At 41.2% G+C, this 12240-nt stretch overlaps 1 protein-coding gene across 1 annotated transcript in view; it reads left to right on the plus strand.

Moving 5' to 3' along the window:
• The window catches only part of cadpsa (Ca2+-dependent activator protein for secretion a), a 171978-nt gene that overhangs the window by 93808 nt on the left and 65930 nt on the right, over positions 1-12240 (plus strand). The window contains exons 7-11 of the mRNA XM_080000884.1: positions 309-420; positions 664-803; positions 2776-2842; positions 6566-6674; positions 8515-8727. Coding sequence (XP_079857010.1) covers positions 309-420; positions 664-803; positions 2776-2842; positions 6566-6674; positions 8515-8727 — 641 coding nt within the window. The remainder of the gene's footprint in view (positions 1-308; positions 421-663; positions 804-2775; positions 2843-6565; positions 6675-8514; positions 8728-12240) is intronic.

Below are 12240 nucleotides of genomic sequence, written 5' to 3' on the forward strand. Positions count from 1 at the left end.
CCAAAGTAGCTTTTGAGATTCTCTGGTACATTTGATTGCTATGGTTTGTGGAAAAAAAAAAAAGATATCTATCACTAACAATAGATCAAATGTAATATAGAGAAAATCACAATGGCAAATAAGAAGTTCAAAAACACATACACACACACTAACATATTACCACACTACCATAATATGGTATACATATGTGGTTGTTAATCAGAGTACATCTTGTGTGTGTGTGTGTGTGTGTGTGTGTGTGTGTGTGTGTGTGTGTGTGTGTGTGTGTGTGTGTGTGTGTGTGTGTGTGTGTGTGTGTGTGTGTGTAGCTGGGGCACTCAGGGCGACTTCACCACCACCCAGCCGCTGCCTGCTGTCAAGATTAAGTTGTTCACTGAGAGCACTGGTGTGTTGGCCCTGGAGGACAAAGAACTGGGACGGGTGAGCTTTGAAGAAAGCAACAAAAAGTGGAACTTCTCAGCAACTTGTGGACTTTTTTTTTTGATTTCGCAGAGGTTACACCCCCCCCCCCCCCCAAAAAAAAGTGAATATAACCTGCCACTAAAAGTGTTTTGACAAAATACCCTAAAGATTTGGCATGGAGGGATTGAGACAGAGAGAGAATAGGTTTAATCAGGCCATTTCATAAAATAGAGACTGATCATTGATGTCCCTGTTCTCCAGGTGGTGTTACATCCAACCCCTAACAGCCCTAAACAGTCCGAGCTCCACAAGATGGCTGTGTCCAAAGGCTGCCCAGACAGTGACCTGAAAATCAAACTGGCCGTCCGGATGGACAAGCCCCAGAACATGAAGCATTGTGGGTAAGCTGTTCTGTCTTCGAACCATCGCTACTGACATGTTGCTGGGGTTTGTAGCTAAAAGGAACCCTGACTCCTGCCTCCTACCACAGTTTCCCTGAACCCACCTTTTGAGAATTCTGGTGTAAATTAATCCACTATCCTTGCCTGAAAACGTGTATGACCGCTGCAGTTTGAAGCAGTTCCAAGTCCCAAAAAGTGCACCGAGCCAACATTTAATAAGGTTATTGAAAAAGATAAAGATAGTGTGGGTGTCAAGACAGCCTTTAGGCTTACAATAACCTTGTTTGATGAACAAAGCAGGAAGAATAATTTGCCACCCCCTAGTGGCTTGTTGTAGTTAGAGTGATGAAAGTTTTGACTTTTTTTTGAGAGTCGGTACTTGACGAGTCACTCAGTAAAAAGAGTCGTGTTTTGTTTCAGTTTGATTAAGTTGTTGTAATGTACAGTAAATGAGGGAAGACTTCCGCTGAATGATGAACGAGAGTCGGAAGACTGTTTGGCTCTAAGTTGTGACTAGAATTTTTTATGAATTATGCCAAATGCTGAGAGCTTTTTTTGCCTTGGCCTTTAATTTTTCCCTGGACTTAAATCATTTAATAACAAAATGATACTTACCATTTGAAAATCACTGCGCATGTATCCATATATGCATCGGATTGGTACCCTTTTAAGCTCAGTGCCACTGTTTTAAATCGAAACTGCCCAGACATGAATGAAATCTAACCTTATACAATTCTTATAACAATAGCATGTATACAATGTTCTGCACAGTATATCAATATGAACTTTGAATCATGCCTGCCTGTGAGTGTTCCCGAGATGGGCTAGCAGGCACATCCGCACGTCCATTCTCCTCAGATCAGATCCCATAACTGGCAATGAGCCCTGTTAGATTAACGGTCCACCATGTGACAGCAGCAGCTCTTTGAGATGTTCAGACATACACACTCACAAACACACACACACACACCCACAGTCTCTCTGTGGCTGTAAGGAATTGCTTTTCTCTCTCCCAACCGCATCGTTCTCCTCCATATGCTTTCTGTTTGGGATGGGGGGGAGGCCTCGGAGGTGGCTGCTGGGGTTTGGTTTCTAAAGATGCCCACATTGGCGGCATAGCTCCCACCCCCTCCCCCATCTCTTGTTCCATTCTGATTTTCATCTTACAAGGAATGACAGGCAGGACCAGCCCGACTCCAAAGGCAAGGACCAGGGGCAGAATAAAGGGCAAAGTCGGGCACAGACAACCAGGTCGACTTTTTGCCCCACAATGCTGCACTGGGTTCCTCGCCCTCCGATGTTCTTTTACAACAAAGCCCCCCGCTCTTCTCAACTCCCACTTGTTCTCATACAAAGGCGCACACACACACACACAATAGAGCCAAAAGAGGCATTTTACAGCCGGATCTTCTGCTCTAAATAAGATCAGACGCTCAGATGATGGAGAGGAAGGGAAGGCTTTAGTTCAAATGTTTGAGAAAGAACCCTGCTTAGTTTAATTTGTGGCTTCATTTGTTTTACACTTTTCCAGTCCTCCCTGACGGCGAAAAAAACAAACCAAAAAACACCTAAAAATGTTAAATTAAGATAAAAACAAACCAATTCAAGGAAGGTTGAGGAAAATTGAATGTTTAAATGAATTGAATGTTAAAATTTAAATCCACTCCAGATTTAATTGACACTTTCTTAGCAGGTGGTAGAATTTCCACATTCCGCACGGCGATTACGAATCATTTCGAATGTAAAATTTTTAGTTTTGGAATGACATTATATAAATGAGTGTTATGGCTGCAGTAACCTAATCCCACCACAAGAGGTCAGGAGATGCCACGCAAATGAACTCAAATGTTCACAACAAAACAGCACCAATTCATTTTTCTCACTCTTACACACATGCACACATACACACACACACTGTTGTGCTTTTTCCTAAATCCATGTCTTCTTCTGCCCTGTTTTTAATTCACCACAGGTACCTGTGGGCTATAGGAAAGACTGTGTGGAAAAGATGGAAGAAGAGATTTTTTGTGCTTGTCCAAGTAAGCATAAACAATTATTAAAATCTTACAAGATACGAGTGGTGCGTGAATATCCACGGTTCAAGGCACAGCGAGTTAACGGACAATACGTGTAAACTAGCGTGTAAGCATGCTGTGTTTTTGCGATATTATATTGATTTCTATCGAAGAAAAATACTCTTCTTTCTACGGAAGAAATAATATGGTTATGACTTCGCTAGGCCCGAGGGAGGAGCATTTTTCCATCTTGACATTGACAACGTGGCACTTGTATCTCTCCGGCTTTCATTTCAAACGGCGATGTGATGGCAGCCGCATCGATTGTCCATTCGGGCTCGGCGTTTCATTAAAAAAAATAAAATAAAACCTAAAGTAGAGCTCTAGAGATTCTGTACTCCCTCAGCTGTCACAAAAATAAAGGCAGAGTTCGAGCGGGAGACAGGGAAGCAGCCATTTTCTGGTGGCTCCTGGTGCGCGGGCGGGCACACACTCCATGCGCACCCTCTCTGGCGACGCGTCAGGGAGGATATGTCTCAGAGCTACGATTTGACAGCGGATTGACAAAGTGGAGCGAACATTAGCTGGCCTAGCACTCGCAGCTAGAGAAGCCTCAGCGCCGCCAACTTGAAGCCGTTCATCTGCTCGCAGCTATACATACAGCAACTGACAAATGCTGTTCAATAGACTCAACTTGTGTGTGTGTGTGTGTGTGTGTGTGTGTGTGTGTGTGTGTGTGTGTGTGTGTGTGTGTGTGTGTGTGCGTGTGTGTGTGTGTGTGTGTGTGCGTGTGTGTTTTCTTCCGGTTGCCTGTCTTGTTTGTCTTGAGGTGGGAAGGGGGACCGACCGGACTGTTAGGACGTGCAAATATAATTTATTTATCTTTATATCTGTAAAAGGTAAAAACAAACAAACAAAAACAAACAATATGGTGGATCTTAGCGGGGCTCTGTCTCTTTGTGTAACATCTGTGTTTTGTCTTTTTTTTTTTCTTTTTGTTCTGCGACCTTTTTTGCTTTTGCTTGTGTCAAGTCCCGTGTAAGTACTGACTTTTGGCATTTGCTGGCCACCGCCTTCACCCCCTCACACACTTACATCTAGTAACTAGATGTAAGATGGCACCGTGACATGGCAATATGTCATTTGCTAGTGCTTATTAGAAAAGTGTATTTCAAAAAGTGTTAATTCATCTGATTAATTCGCAGTCATATCATAACACTTAAATTTTGAAATTTGTAATTAAAAAAAAAATATATTTTATATATATATAATTTATTTTTATTTTATTTATCATTATTTTTTTTTCTATTTGGTAAAAAAAAAATATATATATTTTTTTACCAGTTAGTTTGTTTATTCATTCAAAAATTAACCCAATGTTACCACTGTGTTTCAGTTGTGTGTGTGTGTGTGTGTGTGTGTGTGTGTGTGTGTGTGTGTGTGTGTGTGTGTGTTTATATACAGTATATATCTATGTGTATTTATGTATGTGTATATATGTATATATATGTATATACAGTATACTGTATGTGTGTGTGTGTAACTATATTTGTGGTTTTTTTAATCTGTTTGTGTGTTCCGTCTCTTCATCTGCGTGCGTATTTACGTCATCCACATCAAAGAACTGACCATTAAACAAATTCATAGCCGACATTTTCAATTCTGTCACCTGACAAAATTGAAATAGATGCCAGCTTTTTTTGTATTGTTTAGTTTCTCAATTCCCAACAGAATAGAGCTGCTAGTAGTCCTACATTGCCGATTGCCGTCACCTGCCATAATTACAAACAAAATGCATTAAAAAAATTAATAAATAGGTCCAACATTGTAAGAAACAACAAAAAAAAATGAAACAAAAAAAAATCGAAATAGGTCCATAAATTATTTGAACTGTTGCTCAAGAAACTTTAACATTTTCACATTTGTTTTTTGGGGAAGAAACAGACAATATAAACATGAGATTCTTAGCTGTGCGTAACTTACCCACAGAGCATGGGGGCCATGCTCTGTGGGTAGAGTTTGTTGGGTTCTGTGGGAGCTCTGCGGTCGCTGCCGTCGGCCCCGGGGCTCATCAGCCCACTGTGAGGGAATTTCAGATGTCACACATGCAAACAAACGCACGCACGCACGCACGCACGCACGCACGCACACACACACACACACACACACACAAGCTAAAACAGTTGAAATGTTGCAGCTGGGGAGGAGTGCTGCCACTCGCCGCCAAATCACAGAGGGTTTCCGTGCGCTCATGGCGAGTGTGCCTGGCTATTTGTTGGTGACAACACAGTACGGCTCCTGTTGCTGCCATGTGTTCATCCACTCCTTTCCCCTTTTGTTAGCCGGGTCTTTTTTATACCCAATACCATTGACATTAGGGCTTGCATGCACACTCGTGCACACACACACGCTCCCCCGCTACTTATTATGGCTGGTCATGAACGCACATTTCCACCGCTATTATTGCCACTTCTACCAGGAATGGCTCTTTATATTATTAACACCCCCCGCAACCCCCTCCATTCAAGCACTTCATTTAAGTTATTATAATGTCATTATCATAGCACACACACAGTCGTATATGGAGTGGCTCACTCAAGAGTGAAACAGATGTCACTTACTTAGCTGCTCCTTCCACGCACAGACACACACACACACACACAGAAACACACTGGTAATACATGGGAACACAACTGTGTGTGTGTGTGTGTGTGTGTGTGTGTGTGTGTGTGTGTGTGTGTGTGTGTGTGTGTGTGTGTGTCTGTGTGTGTGTGTGTGTGTGTGTGTGTGTGTGTGTGTGTGCGTGTGTGTGTGTGTGTGTGTGTGTATTGTCGGCGAAAACGGTCACAGCTTTGTCCTAAACGGTGCTATTAGTGCACCTTTATAGAATTTGCATACTAAACAGAACTAATTACAAAGGTACGATATTAATTTCAACAACATAACAAAATGCGGATCCAAAACAAGCAAAGATAACTCGTTTTTAATGCCGTATCGAAAAGAACAAGGCTGTTTTGTTCACATTCAGATTTGTAAGGGCACCCAACAGCACTAAAACATGTTTGTGAAGCTACAGCCAATGCGCCGATTGTGCGACGAAGCCATGGTGAAAAATTTCCTTTCAATTTAAATGTGACGATAATGCACACAATAAATCAAGTCCGTTTTTTTCCGGGCCAACACAATAGAAACTGAGAAGCAGCAACGTAGTCAAATAATCAAAAATGCAATAAATACAACGCGCATGACTTGCTTGTTAACAAATACAATGTAGGAATAGACGTCAGTGTGACAGTTATAAAAACAGACAAAGAAAAAATAATTTCTAGATAAAGAAAAAACACTGATATTTAAAGGATAATTTTGCTGTTCTTCAACCCAGGCCTTATTCGAATGTTGTTTGCCATCATGTATAGTTCTTTGCCAACCTCGCTGAAGGATTTATAATTAAGAAATGTGGCGCTCTGCTCAACGGGGCAAACTTTTAAGCTGTTTAAAATACTAACATATTCAGCAATGTTGTGCAATGAACTGTCATATACTGTATTTACCTATCCTTTAAGTAAATCTGTTTATTTCCCATTTCTACAAGAGCGCAAAGCGCACGTACATTTTTCTCAACATTAATGTTGATTTATATCTTATTTATTTGCATATATGCCTTTCATGATTCATCCTATATGTAGCTTTCCTGCATTACCAAAGTGGCAGTTAGGTGAACAGTGTCTCTTTTTGTAATTGGTGCAGGTGAGTCAGTACACCTTTGCCATGTGCAGCTACAGAGAGAAGAAGGCAGAGCCTGTGGAGCTCCTCCAATTAGACGGCTACACTGTGGACTATACCGACCCCCAACCAGGTAACGGCAACAAATCACAAAGTGCGCAAAACCAAGGGATGGACCAATCATTTCAAAGTACGACGTTGCCAACCAGGGCTAGTTTCTGTTTGGGAGCCCCTATTTTGTGGAATGATGGTGGGGGGATTCCAAACCCACTAGGGTGGTCTGGGGGCATGCATTTCAAATGTAACTCCATCAATCTGATGCACTTTAAGAGGAAAATAGGCTAGGTCTCTGAAAAACTCTTAACATATTTTTTCTCTCAAATTCAAATCAAACATCTCAAATTGATCCCAGCAATTTAAACATACAGAAAATGATAATAAATGGGAAACACTGGGGCTCCCCTACATCAAGAAACTCCTAAAAAATGTACTGGATTTACCGAATCTGCATTATAACATCTCCAAAATGCGCATAAATGAGACCGATGCCGATTTTCCTTAAAATGTTTATTTTAGAAGAAAGAAAGAAACAGTCTTTAATTGTCACACGACACTCCACAACACATGCTTGCACACACACACACACATGCACATGCTTGATGGTGGCCGGTGAAATGGCTCCTCTGCTTTTGACCCATCCTGGCTTGTCCTTCCTCCGGGGGCACAGCCAGGAGCAGTGGGCAGCATACGTGGACGCGCCCGGGGACCAGGTGATAAGTGTCCATCGCTGGTCAGACGATGATGGGTGCATGTTTTTGGTGGGGGTCCTTACTGACGTGAGGTGGAGGAAACCCCATGTGAGCACGGGGAGAACATGCAAACTCCACACAGAAAGGCTCCTGTTTTTGGAAGATAACCCGCCGGAGCACGGTGCCAATATTTTAAGTATTAGGAACAAATTTGTTAAGGAATCAAAATTAAGGAAACAATTGCAACTGATAAATACTAAACATATTACACCACACCCCCCTAAAAAAAACCCAATAAATAAAATTAATGATGCCATTACACAAAATGAACATAAAATAAATTTGCCCATTGCACAGAATAAGAGGGCACTTGGCTACCAGAAAAAAGAAAAAAGAATCTTCGGGGGGCTCTTTGCAACTATATAGTCCACATATAGCACGAAAGGGCCCTGTTGCCAACCGTTAAGCCACCTTGACAAAGAAACTGGCAGAATCCACCCCCTAATGGCCGTGGTAACGCCTTCTGACTAGAAATGAATTAAATGAGACTTGCCCAGTATGTTTTTGTCATTTGTCGGTTTCAGTGAAGAAGGCGATTTAAAAGACCATTTTCATTTCAAGTAAGCTACCTATATTAATCAAATTGTAATTCAGTTTCTTCAGAATTTCTGATTATGCAATCTCATAATCACACTATCCATACTGTCTCACATGATGAAGAATTAAGTCCCTAATCAATTTTTTTTTTCTTCCACTATTAAAGGATGTTACTACGATAATGGCACTGTTATTGTTAAAGCTACAAAAATAATGCTTTTTCAGACCTTAATCATAATTTTCTGTTACTGCTGCAATCTTTTCCACAAAACCTGCTGAAATACATCAAAAAAGTGCATATTTATCTTTTTTAAGGAAGCCGCTGCATATTCACTCACTTTGTTACTCAATGATCACATAAAACTGATGAAAGTGCTGAAAAATACTGGAGGCTTAGATTCTAAAAGGGCCACATTAGGACTAGAGGGCTTATTGTTCATAGAGGATAACACAAAACCTTTAACTAATCATAAATTCCAAGGCATTTTTATTTATTTATTTTGAAAGACCATATTGGGTGGAAATGCATTTTTTGCTGGTGTGATAAAATAAGTAAAATCCATTCTCTTGCTTTCTCTTCTGTCCGTTTCCCATCGGTTCCGACTCTGCCATTCCCCAACTCACCAGGTCTGGACGGTGGTCGGACGTTCTTCAATGCTGTGAAGGAGGGCGACACTGTGATCTTTGCCAGTGATGATGAGCAGGACCGTATCTTGTGGGTCCAGGCTATGTACCGGGCCACGGGCCAGTCCCACAAGCCCGTCCCGCCCACACAGGTGCAGAAACTCAACTCCAGGGGGGGCACAGCACCGCAGCTCGACGCGCCAATCTCCCAGTTCTGTACGTCCGTCTCAACTCCTAATGTTCTGGATTTCTCTACTAATGGTTTGTTTTTGTAGGTTTCGGGTTACCAGGAAGTCAATCCAAACAATGGCTCCCCCTGCTCACCTGATGGCTTTGTTCTTTAGCTAATGAAACAAATCACCCAGTCAAAGTCCATCTGTTAAAATTTTTCGTACCATGCATTTTTTCCACAATATTTCCTGAAAGGGCTGTACTTCACTAAAAATAATATTGCGTCTACAGATCAAGGTTTTCATTTTTTTTCAAAATGACTTTTTCCCCAAAATAAAAATATCCAAAGAACGATCTCAATCAAGTCAAGCATCATTTTATGTTTAGTGCATTTCATGCATAAAGGATATGCCGATAGACACATCAACATTTTGAGGAAACGTAATCCCCAAAAAAGACCCGCCTCAACCTTTAACTGGGAAACTACCAGATTTGCTCTACCTGTATGTCTTCATGTTTCTTTGTCTCATTTCTTCTCCCTCTTTCTCCTCTCCCTCTCTTCTTCTACATATTATTGTTCTTTTGACCCCCCCCCCCCTGCTATCTTGTAGACGGAGTGAAAGGTAAGGGCTGTCTCTGTCTCTCTCTCTCTCTCTCTCTCTCTCTCCCTCTCTCTCTCTCTCTCTCTCTCCCTCTCTCTCTCTCTCTCTCTCTCTCTCTCTGTCTTTCTAGCTGTCTTTCTTTCTTTCCGATCCATCATTTTTTTCTTATTCAAACCTTAGATTGTCCGTCAGGAGCTAAACGCATACTTCCGCCTGCGTGCATCGGGGTGCATGCAAAAATGATTTTGTTCCTCTGGATTTGGTTTGAATTCCTTCCTCTGTCTGCATATTTGCCATTCGTGTATTCAGGGTTCTCAGATGGGCTACTCATCTGTTTTGTTTTTTGTGAAAACTGTGGTCGTTGTCGATCGCTGACGGCCTGATGGCACATTTCTGCCGCGCAGTCCAGCGGTAGTGTTAACTGGATTTTATTTGTAGCAGCAATCACATGATGTGGTATATAAATGTTATAATGCACACCTACATCGCTTTGATAAATAAGGTTAGGCAAGGGAAGGCTATGTACAAGGTAGGAGAGTGATCAGGTAAGGTATGATCAGTTGTGGTCAGCTAATTCAGCAGAAGTTAAGGTAAGGTTTAATTTAGGCTAAGTAAAGGGTTGGATAGGGTATGGCAAGGTAAGCCTCATATAAACCTTAAACCTTATATATACATAATTCCATGACATACACTGAGAGAAGTATGTTATTACTGACATAAAGGATATGTAATTGCACAAAATGAAATGTATAATAATAAAAATATAATATTATATAAATATAATATTAGTATAGTATAATATTATACAACATATATATGTATATAATATATTATATAGGTGTGCACTGTAGTTCATTTATTCATACCCAAAGGGAAATTAGACTTAATGTACAATAGTACAACTACCTACTATATAATGTCATAATGTCTAATTAATATAACACATATACAGTTACATACTGTGTCGTTATATCACAACACACAAAGACATTGCTTCATTAATACACCTTGTTTTGCGATCGGCAGCAGCCGGTGTGTAAGTTGCATTTTTGCAAGTGACTTTATTGAATGAGCTGTTTTTTACACAACCTCTGGAATCCCACTGTGTCGCAGCAGCTGGTAATTACCAAGTTAAAAGTGCCAGGCCATGAATAATACAGTGCGGTTGCTGCACAATTATTTCGGGAAGCAATCAGTCAAAATGTTACCAAATAACTACTTCTCCGTTCACACCTGTCTCAGTGCAATGCATAATGTAACACGACAAACAGGGCACTTAAATCCAAATTGAATATGTTTGAATGTTGCAAAAAAGATTAAAAAAAAAAAAAAAAAAAAAAAAAAAAGAAAATCACAATGTTTGTTCTTCAGGAAGTTGGAGAGTAATTATATTCCACAGCTTTTCCGATTATCAGAGTTAACCACATCTGTGTTTTCCGGTATGATGACTGACAGTTATTATGACCTTAACGCAATACACATTTGGCATATCGGCGATTACTTAAGCTGTGTGTGTGTGTGTGTGTGTGTGTGTGTGTGTGTGTGTGTGTGTGTGTGCGCGTGCGCGTGTGCGTGTGTGTGTGTGTGTGTGTGTGTGTGTGTGTGTGTTTAGGGTTTGTTGGAAAAAGCTGGCAAATATGCACCTGGAGAAGTGAATGCTACCGATAAGGGAAGTGATGCCATGGCACCTCCTGGCTGCTCTCTCTCCCCTAATCTTCTCCTCTGTTGTGTGGAGCATTGTAGTAAATGGGTTGTAGAACTAGTGCTAGTGCCTTTCCCAGACTTTACTTGAGGCTTTTAGTAGTGCTCGTGGGCGTGAGTATTCTGTAGATAACCAAGTAGAAGGTAGTAAAGGAGAAATTTCTGTCTTGTTGAAGTTGTGAAGTCCTGAATATGGTCTAAAATTATGTTTAAATGGCTTCGCAAAATCCAATGAATAAACTTTTTTTTTTTCCACATCTTTAGTATGTCTAAATGCACATTCAATTTGTACCTGTATTGTAATGTGAGAACCGTTCGTTTCCCTCATCAACAAAAGAGAACAAACTCATTTTTTATATCGTAGCCTTACGTTGTATGCACGTAAATGCCCCATGTTTGTGTTTGTGAATGTGCACATGTTTTACGCGTGTGCATATTTTGCGTCGCATGATGACATTTTTATATGAATGGACCCCAAAATGGTTTTATGCAGCGCAGCGGCAACTTTCACCTTTCTGACCATACATCTGTGATATCCCGTCCACTACAAACATTTTTTTTTTACCGAACGCGCTAAATGGCTTCAAATGTTTTGCAACTATTGCCAGCCCTTTTTTTTCGTATTTTTTGGCCTCAGGGTGGCCCCTCCGCTTCCCAGTCAGTGGTGCAGCGGGATCTATAAATGAGTAGCAGCCGTCAATCATTATCAGGGCCGTCCTCTCAGAGGCCGGACGGACGGGGTGAATAGTGTCACTGCACGTTACTGTCCAGGACTCCCGCCTCCGCTCCCGCTCACTCATGTCAAGCAGACCTGACAGGCTACCGACTGCAGACCAAAGGGGCACCGCAATGTCACCTTTTTGATTTGGGGGTTGGGGGTGGCAGGGGACTTGTTGTCGGGGGGGGGCACTGTCGGGCAGTGCGCCGATGTCCTCCATTCTTTGTTTTCACTGCGGTTTGACAGCAGGGGGGCTCTCGCTCAGCAGTGAAGGGGATGTCGACAGTGACTTGGTCCAAAAAAAACCAACAAAAAAACCTTTGTTAATTTTGTGCGGGAGAAATCTAATTTTGAAGGATTTATTAATTTAGTTTTTAGAATTTTTTTTTTTTTTAGAATCTCTTTATTATACTCGAGTGTTCAATGCATTTTTACATGTCAGTTACGGGAATACACATGAATACATAGTGTGAAAAAAATGAATTTTGCAACGTAGCGCTAAGGTGTATCAGGGGAGTAGTTGTGGCGTGAGCATAT

Source organism: Zeus faber (assembly GCF_960531495.2).
Source record: "Zeus faber genome assembly, chromosome: 5".
NCBI lineage: Eukaryota > Metazoa > Chordata > Actinopteri > Zeiformes > Zeidae > Zeus > Zeus faber.